We start from the raw sequence: 13,417 nt of genomic DNA, 5'->3' as shown, positions 1-13,417 counted from the left end.
TTCTAAATATTAACTTTGTATTTACTGTCAATATACACTATTAGCTTTGCATTTAAAAACTGAATTAGATTAATAGATTTAGATTTGCTTCACATTAAGCGACAAAGTATGCTCAGTTTGAATGTGCAAGGGTTTTGGGTCAGCACTCAGCAGGGGAAGGTGAATCTAATTCAACCCCCAATGCACACACAAACTAGCCCTTTCTACACTATACCAGCTGTTGCTTTACTCTAACCCAGTGCACCCATTAATTATCCATGTCTAAAAAATAGGCAACCAAACAAACCCTCACAAACACAAAGACACTTAAACACAGAAAGGAGCTCTTCTTAAAGGAGCTCGCTCTCTTAGTAAAGATGACTCACATAGTCAGCCCACATGGGAGACTCATAATAAATCAGTAACTATTTACACTTGAAACAATAAAACATTGACTACTTGATGTAATTTCCTCAGCAGGTTGAATTAAATGTTATTTAAAAGCAAAGAAGCAAAGAACTTATTGCATTGACTGATCAACAGAATATAAGGTCATTCACCTTAATGAAATCAAATTACATTGACTTAAAGAATGAATTCACAGGCTACATGTTTACCATTTGTTCTGTGGACATAATAAATTCTAATTACGTTAACTTTATTCTTGTTTGACAAAAGGGTTGATAGAAATTAGTTCAGTAGACCCCAACATGATTTTCTTTTTTATTATTCACCAGTCTAGCAATGCAATACATAAACCTTTAGGGCATTATAAAAAAAAACATGCATTTAATAATCTATACTTTTAGATAGAAACATTATGGTCTCATGATTCAGCATTGAAATAAGTGTATACTATTATGTATTATCATCTAAAAAGCAGTGGTGGTGTGGTGGCAAAATACAGTTTTGCCAAATTAATCTCATTATTGATTTGCGTATTTCACAAAAACACACCGTTGTTATTTCCAAAAATGTGAAAAACATAATGCAATAATGTGATAAAATTGCAGGGTTGCGGCAGGAAGGGCATCCGATGTAAAAACACATGCCAAATCAACGTGTGGAACATGTTCTGCTGTGTCGACCCCTGCAAGCCGAAAGCTGTTGAAAGTGACACTTGCATGTCGTTTTATTGCCTTTTGACTTTTCACCGTCTATGTTATTCACTTTAGGGTTAAGGAGGTGATCTCAAAAGCATTAATTAATGCATCTACTCAAAGTGCAGATGAGGTCATTCTGTTCTAAATAATCTGAAGTGACCAATTCTGGTATAGTTTGTTTTAGGTCTCTAATTTAGATGAGAGTCCATAGTTAAGCATCTTGTTGAATGAAAAGCTTTCAAAGCAATTAAAATGCTGAGAAAACAGGGTTCTGTGCATATGATACATTAGGATTTCAACCCTTAACAGCCCATCCCCAGCTGTGCAGTGCTGGTTCCAAGCCCAGGAGAATTAGGGGAGGGTTGCGTCAGGAAGGGTATCTGGCATAAAAACTGTGCCAAATCAACATACGGGTAAATTATCCATTATGGTGACCCTGAACTTGAAAGGAAAAAAGAAATAAAATTGCAATTTTCCATTCAGTAAATATAAGAAAACTGCATGTCTTTATTTTGCAGTTATTTCACCATAATCTAAAGCAATTACAAGTAATTAACTGTACGGATCAAATAAATGTCAGAATATGTACCTTGGCCAAATTTTGCTTCGGTTGATTTCTGTTTGTGGAGACTTTGACAAAAATTAACTTCTATCCTTCAGTGAAACTAAATTATTTCAAAGCATTTTTTGGACCTACATGTATGGCTTCTGTCACCACATGTGAAAATAAAGCCATAATAGGCTTAGAGGTGGAACCTGTTGGGGTCGGTTTTAAAATCCAGAAGCTGGGAGGCTCTAAGTGTCAGTTGCACTGATAATACATTACTTCTCCCAATGGAAAATTACTTAGAGCGTCAGCTATAGGCTTATTGTTCATGTCATTTACAGCTTTTTATTAAATAATTCTCCTATATTATCAAGAGCATGTTTTTTCATAATGATTAATGATTCTGTGTTCAAATTTTGTAATTTCTTTCCTTAACACCTGTCCCTCACACTCAAAATGTCCCTGGTTACACTCAGATCCACTGGGATCCCGCACAAAATTGTTTGTGTGCTTTCCTGTGCTCCCTCTAAACCCTCCTCTCACTCAGATGCTGCTGAACACTTGCAAAAATATTACTTCTGGATCTCTGCGCTTGCACTCTGAGTTTTGGTGGGTAAACTGAGAAGCTATGAAAGCAACATTGTTTTATAAAAAACACTTATGCTTTAGTGTTGTATCAAATACACTCAGTTGGCAGTAAAACTGGGACTGAATTAGACTGTTATACCAATAAGTTGTCACGCAGTTGAAACTGCTGGACAATATAAACAAAAATGGACCATAATCATATTCATGAAGGAGGATTCACTGCAGTAATTCTAACCACATGTATCTACCAACGGCTTTCACAAACTGCCAGCTAAGCGTAGTTCCTAACAAACAAATTACTCAACCTACCAGCATCCGTAGGTGTTGGCTGCTGTAGAAACACAACATAAATGACAATATGGCATTAGAGAGTTGTACTAGTGGACGCTAGGCTAAGGGCAGAGGTGAGCATTTGTGAGCAGCAATATGGTTTCATACCTAGAAAGAGTACAACAGATGCAGTATTTGCTTTGAGGATGCTGATGGACAGAGACTTCCCTGTGAAGTACAGAGAGGGTCATAGTGAGTTGCATTGTGTCTTCGTAGATTTAGAGAAAGCATATAACAGGGAGCAGAGAGAGGAGCTGTGGTATTGTATGAGGACGTCTGGAGTGGCAGAGAAGTATGTTAGACACATTTCATTTATACCCTACTTTGATAGTGGCACTGTCAATTCCAATACTGCTTTCATACATACAGAGGGTTTGTAAATAACCTGATTTACTGCTGCGGAAAAAAAAGCTGTAAGCTGTTAACTTATTACTTCATTCTGAAATTTCAACACTGGCATTATTTTTCCTATTGCCTGGTCATTTTGAAGGATTTATTCTGATGCACTTTTAAATCTACTGCATCAGACCAACAGCTGTTTATTGTATTCATCATGAAGAGAGTGTTCTCACCCAGAACTGCACCACAGACAGCATCTTGGACACTCCTGTGCATTATAGAATTATAGGAGCTCAAGGGGCAGCAGTCTGTGTGGGGCTGTAAGGGGCTTGGCTTGTTCAGAAAGAGTGTCTACATAAGAAGATTCAAACTCTATGACCATACTGGAGAACATAGTCCTCTCCAGGCTGAGGCTTAATGTAGAGCAGCACTGACATATACCCGTGTGAAACCCATTGCTCAAAATTTGTTAAATCTTTATGAAAGATGTCCCATCTGTGTTGCTATGTACAAAACTGAGAATCTGTGGCCTAATCTGCAGAGGCTCCACAAAGTTTTCTTGACTGTGTCACATTTTCAAATCAGTGAACAGACAGGCTGAGACAGAAGCCATTTTCCCCCCAACAAAACAACTTTTAGTTAAACTTTTATCTCTTTTAGTCAGTCACTACACAATGAACTACAAAAATACATCTCCTAATATAACATGGTGATTTTACTAAAGAGAACAACCCTGCTGTTCTCTACACCTTTTTTTGAGATAAACTGTTGAAATACTAAAAAAAAGATTGATTTTCCTAAGAAAGTTTTCTTATTTCATTCCTTTATGCAGGTCTTTCTGTGCCCAACTGCCTTTGAAATGCAAAAGCAACAGACAGAGAGAGAATCTAGACTCAAGCATTATATGTAAATACTACCGTGGAAAAATGAATCCAACCGCAAGGGGGCACAAGCCAGTGTCTTCTTGTGCCAGTCCCAAGTCTGGATAAATGCAGAGGGTTGTGGCAGGAAGGGCATCCGACGTAAAACACATGCCAAATCAAACATGCGAATCGTGACAATGACTTTCATACCGGATCGGTCGGGGCCCGGGTTAACAACGACCGCCACCGGTGCTGTTGACCTACAGGGTACCGGTGGAAATTGGACTACTGTTGGTCGAAGACGAAGAAGAAGAGGAGGAAGTTGTGTTCGTAGGCAGAGAGAGAAGAGGAAAGCTAAGAATGTAGGACTGACAGTAGGGACTTTGAATGTTGGTACTATGACAGGGAAGGATAGGGAGTTGATCGACATGATGCAGAGAAGGATGGTGGATATACTGTGTGTCGAGGAGACCAGGTGGAAAGGTAGCAAGGCTAGAAGCTTAGGAGCAGGGTTTAAGTTGTTTTACCATGGTTCAGATAGGAAGAGAAATGGAGTAGGAGTTATATTGAAAGAGGATTTTGTGAGGAATGTTCTAGAGGTGAAAAGAGTATCAGACAGGTTGATGAGTCTGAAGCTGGAAGTTGAAGGGGTGATGTTCAATGTTGTGAGTGGTTATGCCCCACAGGTAGGATGCGAGTTAGAAGAGAAGGAGAAATTCTGGAGTGAGTTAGATGAAGTGATGCAGAGCATTCCCAGAGGTGAGAGAGTGGTGATTGGTGCAGATTTCAATGGACATGTAGGTGAAGGGAACAGAGGTGATGAGACTGTGATGGGCAGGTTTGGTGTTCAGGACAGGAACGCAGAAGGTCAGATGGTGGTTGACTTTGCAAAGAGGATGGAAATGGCTGTAGTAAACACTTTCTTCCAGAAGAGGCAGGAACATAGGGTGACGTACAACAGCGGAGGTAGAAGCACTCAGGTAGACGACATCTTGTGTAGACGTTGTAATCTGAAAGAGATCAGTGACTGTAAAGTGTTGTTAGGGGAGAGTGTAGCCAGACAACACAGGATGGTGGTGTGTAAAATGATGCTGGTGGTGAGGAAGATGAAGAGGACTAAGGCAGAGCAGAGGACGAAGTGGTGGAAGTTGAAAAAGGAAGAATGCTGTGTAGTTTTCAGGGAGGAGCTGAGACAGAATCTGGGTGGTTTGGAGGTGCTTCCAGATGACTGTACCACTACAGCTAATGTGATCAGGGAGACAGGTAGGAGGGTACTCGGTGTGTCATCTGGAAAGAGGAAAGCGGACAAGGAGACTTGGTGGTGGAACAAGGAAGTTCAGGAGTGTATACAGAGAAAGAGGTTAGCTAAGAAGTAGTGGGACATTGAGAGGACTGAAGTGAGAAGACAGCAGTACAGGGAGATACAGCGTAAGGTGAAGATAGAGGTGGCAAAGGCCAAACAAAGAGCATATGAGGACTTGTATGTTAGGTTGGACACTAAGGAGGGAGAGGTGGATTTGTACAGGTTGGCCAGACAAAGAGATAGAGATGGGAAGGATGTGCAGCAGGTTAGTGGGATTAAAGATAAGGATGGAAATGTATTGACAGGTGCCAGGAGTGTGATGGGAAGATGGAAGGAGAACTTTGAAGAGTTGATGAATGAGGAAAATGAAAGGGAACGAAGAGTAGAAGAGGTGACTGGTGTGGAGCAGGAAGTAGCAAAGATTAGTAAGAGAGAAGTGAGGATGCTGAGGTTGGAGCTTGCAGGCAGGAGGTCTAGAGGAAAACCAAAGAAGAGATTTATGGATGTAGTGAGGGAGGACATGAAGTTAGTTGGTGTAAGTGAAGAAGATGCAGAGGATAGAGTTAGATGGAGGCACATGATTCCCTGTGGCGACACCTGAAAGGGAGCAGCCGAAAGGAAAAGAAGAAGACTACCGTGGAAAAATGCAGACAAATAAAAAGAAACCAAATAAAACTTATGGATTTAAATAAAACAAAATTTTACATTTAGTCGATTTGCATTTAGTCCAGGTTCTCATTAACATTACACTAACTTTTTTTTTTTTATCAATAGTAGTAGTATATCATTTGCACCTGTGCTTGTTTGTTCCAGATGACATCATTTGGAGGAGTTTGCAAAATAAGCTAAGTCAAAGAAAATACATATTTGAAAGCAAAGTGCCTGAAGAAAATGTGGGGAATGTTAAGCTTTTATTAAACATAAGTGCCATATAGAAAAGAATGGCGTTTCTGCTAATTTACTGTAAAGAAGGTAATATCTGAATATTTATTGTAATCTATGTGTATTCCGCTATTGTATAGTTGATATTAATTGTTTTGGACCTACAGTGATAATTTGCTATTCCATGACGCTAAGTCACTGTGCATATTTGGTTTTTTTGAGTCCAGTCAGCCAGCATTCCCATCTGAAATGACATGATTGATTTACCGCCTCGCTTGTTACAACGGGAAACCCACAACATGCTCTGAGCTGTGTCTGTCTCCTTGTGTTTAATGCTCTGCAGTGAGGGTAGGATATTCTTTCTGTGGTGACTGGTAGACAGAACAATTTTCCTTGTTGAAGATGATCAAAACTCTGTCATAATTATACAGACATACCTTGAATGTGTTTAAACCTGTCTCAACAGCAAGGACTGAGAGTGACAAACCTCTGATATTTTGGGGAGAAAAAACTCAGTAATGTGATAATCTTCTCAAATAATCAGGGAATATGTTTTACTTAAGAATTAATTATATTATAAAACTATATATATATATATATATATATATATATATATATATTAGTTTTTTTCCCAGATGACTACATACAGAGTTAATTTCCAAAAAGTTGTGTAAATAAAAAGAATGGAACATATTTTTGATTGCTAATAATAAAATTGAACATATCAAATGTTGAAATTAAGAAATTTGAGTTAATTGAAAATGTTTGCTTTTTTAAAATTGGAAGCCAGCAACATGTTTCAAAAGTTGGGACAGGATCATATTTACCAATGCATCACCTTTTCTTGTATTAATAATTACATTGTGTTTTGTCAGAGAAAAAGTTAAACGGCTTCATCAGCACTTCTTAAAGAATGTCAAACACTGTCAGCATAATTTCATCATTTATCAGAGATGAAGAAGAGTTGGTTTCGAGTGTGTCTGTGTGTTTGTGTGTGTCAGTGGTCTTCAGTGTAGTGTTAAAAGTTGAACTCAGGCTTGTGCCTTCTTCCCAATTTTGCTGAGCATTTAAAAATAAAAGCTGCAGCCAACATTAAAGTATTGCTAATAAAGCCTAGACACCTCCCAGTGCAGCATATTCCATCTTGGTTAAAGACATACAGAAATACAGTTTCCAAGTAGACCGTGGAAGGATTGTGCAAACGCTCACTAGTGGAAAAAGTAAAGGTGACAAACCTTTTTCAAATGAGAGACCACATGCTGGTCCCCACCATGGTAATCATTGACCTTTAGGATAATGACTTAGTTTAGGGGTTATGGGTTATTGTTAAGGTTAGGGTATAAAGTAAGTCAGCGTAGTCAATGTCAAATGTAATATTTACGTCACAACAAGTTAACAGTTGGGGACATGGGTGCCATCTTGTGAGGATTCCCCTGCCTTTCTGTGGGTAAGTTGGAGGTTGTGTTTTGTCTGTCCTGATTCTAAAAAGTGTCACCATAGAGAAGTGCTGCTTTACCTTTTTGATTATGACTGGTAAGTCATATCGAGGTAACCCATTCTATCTACCGTGGCAGGCACAGGTAAATAGACCAAATTGCTCACAAAATGGAATCCTCCAACAGATATCATGGTGTGAAAGAACTTTTACTTTTTTTTTCCGAAACTCTGTCTGAACATGTATTAAGCTGATTTCTGAGAAGAGGAACTGTTCATTACTCGCGCTGCAGAAAACCATATACAGACACAGTCAGGAACTAACTGACACCATAGTGATCTGCTCCCATCTCTTATGCTGCATCCACACTGAACATGCCCTCAGAAACAGGATGGTGTTACAACTTGCCCTGCATTCTCCTTCAATGTCATGTAGCTGTAGGCCAAAAATAAGAAGAACACACAGCCCATTGCACTGCAAACTGTACACAACTGTCAGGATTGCTAATTTTTCTTCCTCCTTCAAGTGGTTATTTTGCAGTCACTTCCTGTTTTGGTTTCTTCGCGTTCATTTTGCTTCGCTAATTATCATTAATCAGTTTCACCTGCTCTTACTCTTTATATATCTCCTCAGTTACCTTACAAAGCTACTTCTACTGTTTCTTTCAATTGTTCAGACCACACAAAGTTTTATGACCTGACTCTGTCTGCCGCCCTAGTTCTGGGGCAGCAGATAATCTCTTTACATCACTGCTACACACAAGCTCATACTAAAGTAACAGTATGCAACAGCAGGAGTTATCTGAAAAAGATATAGCATCATTTGAGCTCTAATAAAACCACTGTTCTACTTTTGGCATCAGCTTTACAAATATCTTCCCTCTCTTTGGAAGCATTCATGTCATTTTGTAAATCTGGCTACATAGACTGTTTACACATTGTTTGGGGGGGGGGGCTGGTGGATCTGTGGTACAGCATTAGGTTGGGATGCAGAAGGCTATGGTCTTGAATCCTACTCCACAAGGTGTGGCCCCATCCAGCCACCAAAAGCCTGTTGCTGGTCTCGAACGCGAACAAAAATGGGACGGTTGCAGCAGCAAAGGCATCCAGAGTAAAAACTCATGCCAAATCAACGTGCACAACACGTTCCACTGTGGCGACCCCTGAAGGGACAAGCCGAAAGCTGTTGATCTTACACTGTTTAGACATTTTTATTTCCAAGAACACTTCATATTTCATATATATTTAATTTAGCATAGATGAGACTGCTAATACAGTGGTTTCAGTGTCTTGTCCATATATTCCCTGTTGGATTCTTTAGGCTGTGTTTAGCCTTGTAAATACAAATTTAATGTCCGTGAAAAACAATGGCATCTCAAATAAAATTTCTACATTCACATTTGGATCTCAGTCACATTTTGATACAATTTAGACATGTTGCCTTCAGAGGTGGTAAATACGTTTACTTAAGTACTGTATTTAAAAACAGATTTACTGTACAACAATTGAGGGAATTATTTTACTCTTACTCCACTACATTTTTTCCCACATATATTTACTAGTATCTTAAAAAATACAAGCAACTAATACATTATACATATTATTATGGATTAATCATCGGGCAGAACATTAAGTGCATAAAATCAACCTTTATTTAAAAAAACCTTCACTAAATAACTATGAATACGAATATTCAAAGGGTCTTTATTTAGTAATAATGCATTTGAATGTAGCTATATGTGCTCTTGTTACTGTTTATGACATGGAATGATTTCTTGAATGAGTTATGAAAATTACGACAGCACCTAAATGTGACAGTGGCTGCTCAACTGCAGCATGGCTTTTTACGACACTTAATCGGGTCTTACGACAAAACATGGCGCTGCACGGAGCAGTTCGGTGAGGGGGTGAGACAATAAAGTAAAGCTCGTTGTTTTCTCTCGTCGTTCTATCTGTGAGAATAGTTTGTCACACATCTCCGCTGGGCTAAGAGCTCAGAACTCCTGAGGAGCAGGTGAGGACTTGTGGTTGACATGGCAGCGCAGGGAGGCATCGTCTTCCTGGAGAAGGTCAGAAGGTTGATCAGCAAACAGGACGGAAAACCTGTACTGAAACCCAACAGGCCCCTGGCTCTGAGAGATACTGTAGCTAACCGCAAACTCAAGAAAGGAGGTAAAAAGACGTCCTTCGCTCTGTATGTATACATAGCCTAGAAGCCCTTTAAAGGTCAGCCACAGAGGCACGGACCCAACATGCAGTTGGTCCACAGTGTCCACACGGAGTCACACCAACACCATGGGGGACTTGATTTGATAGTAATCTGGTTCGGGCAGTATTAGCACATTTTAGAAAGTCATGTGATATTATGATGATAGGTGTTGATGTTTATTTGTACATGTAACAACATCTGGCTAAAAAAAAAGTCCCAGTGCTCTGATCTTAGTTTAATCCGCTCCTTCATAAATTGTCTGCTGCTTTGTCCTTTGCAGTGATTAACTATATTAATTATATACTGTGTGTATTTACAAGTAATTTTGGCTGGTTGTTTTCTGTGGTTAATAAATGCGTGTTGAAGTTGAAATGAAGTTTCAATAAATTAGAACTTTCCCTGTATCTGTCTCGATAGCATTGTACAACAATATTTATTCACAGTAATGACATTTAAAACCAGTACATGTGGGCCTTTCATACATTTCATTGCAAAAGCCAGATAGATGACCATATAGTTCATTATCAGAGTTGAAACTAACTAACTGACACTGTCCTAATAATGAAATTACCTTTACTGGCTCAGACTACTGGAAGACTCTGCTTACAATAAACTGTTTAAGGTGGGAGAGTCTAAGAGCTCTGCTCGTCATAATTATTCCAAGGAGAGGGTCACATGTTCCAGCTGGCAATGGGAGACAGGCGAGGTACATCCATCACAGGGCTGACGGAGTGTGATAGACATTCATTTTCAGGCAATTCAATTATTTTTGGAGCCTGATAAACTTGGTACCCATGCAGGTAGGGGAAGCTGCAAACTCCACACAGGAAGGGCCCAGCCCACTGGTAGTTCTACCCTGCAACCCCCGAGGTGTGAGGAGTGAATGCCAATCATAGCCATTAATTAGATACAGTAAAATCAGCCAGTGCTTTAATCTTCCAGGCTTTTACTAACACACCTAATGGTAGAAGCTGTAAATCCATGTAAACCTTTCTCTCCACAGAGGCCACCTGTGTCACAGAGATGTCACTTCTCATGGCCTGTTGGAAGCAGAACAACTTTGTGGATGGTCTGTGTTCTAATGAGATGAAAACTTTCTACACTTGTGTTGAGAAAGCTCAGGTAGGATCCCACACACACTTAATTTATCGTCATTTTAATAAGCATAAAAGTTATTGAAAGGCAAATCATGTATCTCTTTCACAGGCTGCTATTAAGAATAAATCTGAGCAAAGCAACCTCCAAGGAGGACGTCTGCACCCAAAACATGCCACAACCCTGCTGAAGAGATACCCTAACCTGCGGACTGAGATCTAGGAATGGAAGCAGACTTGAAATGTGAAGGTTGAAAAGAGGCCAATGGACTGAAAATAAAGCAAGGAGCAGGATTCTAAAGTGTCCGATTTGAACACACTGCACTGCTTTCATATTCGTATTGTTGTATGTAATTGTACAGCTTTGTGTTCACCAGAAATTGTCTTATGCTTTGAAATAGAATTGTCATCATGTCCCAATTAGGCTCTGATGAAAAGACAAAACTTAATTCAATTTAGCAGAGTGGTCTCATGGAGTGCTGAGATGTTATCAGTAGATAATTGTTCTTCTTGGGTATCATGGCTCCTGGCTGTGAGCTGAGATTGTTGGATTCCTGAATGGATTTAAACTTTTTAAAATAAAATTATTATTGATCCATTTCCTTATTTCATGTCATTGTCTGTTCATAATGAAAAGTGACAAAAGTTAGTGTGCTTTAGGGCTGTATAGTTTATGTGCACTGTTTCCTAATTATACAGTCTACGGAGAAAAAAAACAGGATTTTTACTATACACCATAATCTCAGCATTCGTCCATCTATGACATGCTACTCTGCTACACATTCCCACCAACATTTTCCCCCTTGAACAAGCCCTAGGCAACAGTTGAGAGGAGAAACTCCCTTTAACGGAAGAAACCCTCCAGCAGAAGCAGGCTCAGGGTGGGCGGCCGTCTGCCTTGACTGGTTGGGGTGAGTGGAAAGTGAAGAGAGAAAAGAAGAAAAGCAACAAAACATCGGGCAGGTTTGTAGGACCAGTAACTGCACACTGGAAAACACAGCTTCAAAGCCCAGGGACACCTACAGAAAGGGACAGAGAAGGAGAAAGATTAAATAGTACATTTAAACAACAATTAAATAGTAAAATTACTTTGTGGTGAAATCTGCCTAAAGTGGACACACCAGAACAAACACACACACACACACACACACACATTCACAGGAAACACACTTGCACAATAAAAGCCTTTAAAAAAATGTTTTTTAAATTCTTAGCATTTAAATGGTAAATTGAGTTTGTGTAGAAGTCTACCTACAGTGAACACACACAGAGAAAGAGACAGGAAACACACTTTGAAAATAAAAGCCTTTAAACGATATTTTTTCAAATTTGTAGCATTTTAAAAGATTAGATTTCTTCTGCTTCACAGTCCATTTTCTTTTTTGAAATGCTTTTTCTAGGTATAATAATGTAATGTAATAACATTTGTCAAGGTACAATTGGAAAGAATTCAACGAATTCATCATCTGTGGTTCAATCATGCAAGAGACAAGGCCAAAATCCAATATTGAATGGTCATTATCTTTGAACAGCACTGCATTAAAAACTGACATGATTATGCATGAGCTCAGGAACATCTCTCTAAATTAGTGGCGAACTCATTCACTGCTGCATCCCAAAGTGTCCCATGCCAAGAAACAATATACTAATAAGATCCAGGAACACTGCCTCCTTTTCTGAGCCTCAGCTCTAATAAATAAACTGAGATAACTCTCTAAAAATCATACAGTTAATCCAATATGTTACACTAAGTGTGCTGACTGGAATTAGCAAGAGATCATATTTCGCCTTCACTAGCTTATCTCCATTTGCTTCCCATAAAATCTAAAATAGAATTTAAAACCCTGCTTCTTACATACAAAGGTCTAAACACTCAAGCTCCATTATATCTAAAAGACCTCATCACAATAGAGCAATTTGATCTCAAAATGCAGGCCTACTTATGGATTTCCAAAGGTAGAATGGCATCAGAGCTTTTAGCTAGTTCCTCTCCTCTGGAACCAGCTTTCAGTTCAGATTGAAGCAGACACTTGAAGCAGCAACTGCGAGATTGGTGGACAACCGCTCAACCTTCCTGCACAACAGTTGTTCCATGTAGTATTGTTGTTGTGTCCCAGTTTATCTGCCCGTCATTATAGAAAACCATTTTCCCACCCTGCTTATCACTTCCTCCCAAATGTCTAGACTCCAGAGGAAATTCTTCCACAGCCAGCAGCAATTAGTCACTTTGCATTTGTTTACCAAACTGAAAAAGATTTAGATTTGGTCGTTATTACAAAAGGCAGTAGGCTGTTATCTGGGGGGTGTCAAATGTGGTCTGAGGTTTGCCAGAGGAGTAAAGAGAGGAAAGGCTTTGTTGTTGCAAGTATGATATATTAAAACAGCTTCTGTACTGACACATATGTAATGTACTGGAACATAGTATAAGACTTACAGTTACACCGGCTTTGTCAAAACAACCTGAAACCCAGATGTTACATGGACCCAACCAGTTCCCTCATATGGAGAGTGAACTTTGTGAGTCAATGCAACAGGGTATGGACAGCGCCTGGTGCTGAAATATGATCTAATAAATAAAACCTCTTCCTGTTAATGAAACAATTCTAATCTTAATGGCAACTTCTGTTGCCATTACCGGTAACTTTGCTTGATACAGATTTAACTAAAATTTGTGGCTTGCATGGCAAATCGTGTTCACATACATTCATTTCTGCAAGTGTTCCTGTGCTCATGCAGTGATGTCAAG

At 39.2% G+C, this 13,417-nt stretch overlaps 1 protein-coding gene across 1 annotated transcript; it reads left to right on the top strand.

The window, feature by feature from the left end:
- The first annotated feature begins 9,223 nt into the window (after nt 1-9,223).
- Nucleotides 9,224-11,269, top strand: chchd1 (coiled-coil-helix-coiled-coil-helix domain containing 1). Its single transcript, XM_067527920.1, has 3 exons — nt 9,224-9,540; nt 10,581-10,699; nt 10,784-11,269. Exons 1-3 carry the CDS (start codon nt 9,402-9,404, stop codon nt 10,892-10,894), a joined length of 369 nt encoding a protein of 122 aa, XP_067384021.1. The 5' UTR covers nt 9,224-9,401; the 3' UTR covers nt 10,895-11,269.
- The last annotated feature ends 2,148 nt before the right edge of the window (nt 11,270-13,417 follow it).

The sequence above is a fragment of the Channa argus genome, chromosome 1 (genome assembly GCF_033026475.1).
Source record: "Channa argus isolate prfri chromosome 1, Channa argus male v1.0, whole genome shotgun sequence".
In the NCBI taxonomy this organism is placed as follows: Eukaryota; Metazoa; Chordata; class Actinopteri; order Anabantiformes; family Channidae; genus Channa; species Channa argus.
The sequence above is the reverse complement of the archived record's forward strand: the minus strand, read 5'-3'. Positions and strand labels throughout refer to the sequence as shown.

Excerpts from the sequence above, each read along its gene's own strand:
- chchd1 (XM_067527920.1), top strand. The coding sequence starts at position 9,402 with ATGGCAGCGCAGGGAGGCATCGTCTTCCTGGAGAAGGTCAGAAGGTTG. Across the intron at positions 9,541-10,580 it reads CCGCAAACTCAAGAAAGGAG|AGGCCACCTGTGTCACAGAG; the intron begins GTAAAAAGACGT and ends TTCTCTCCACAG. Across the intron at positions 10,700-10,783 it reads CTTGTGTTGAGAAAGCTCAG|GCTGCTATTAAGAATAAATC; the intron begins GTAGGATCCCAC and ends TCTCTTTCACAG.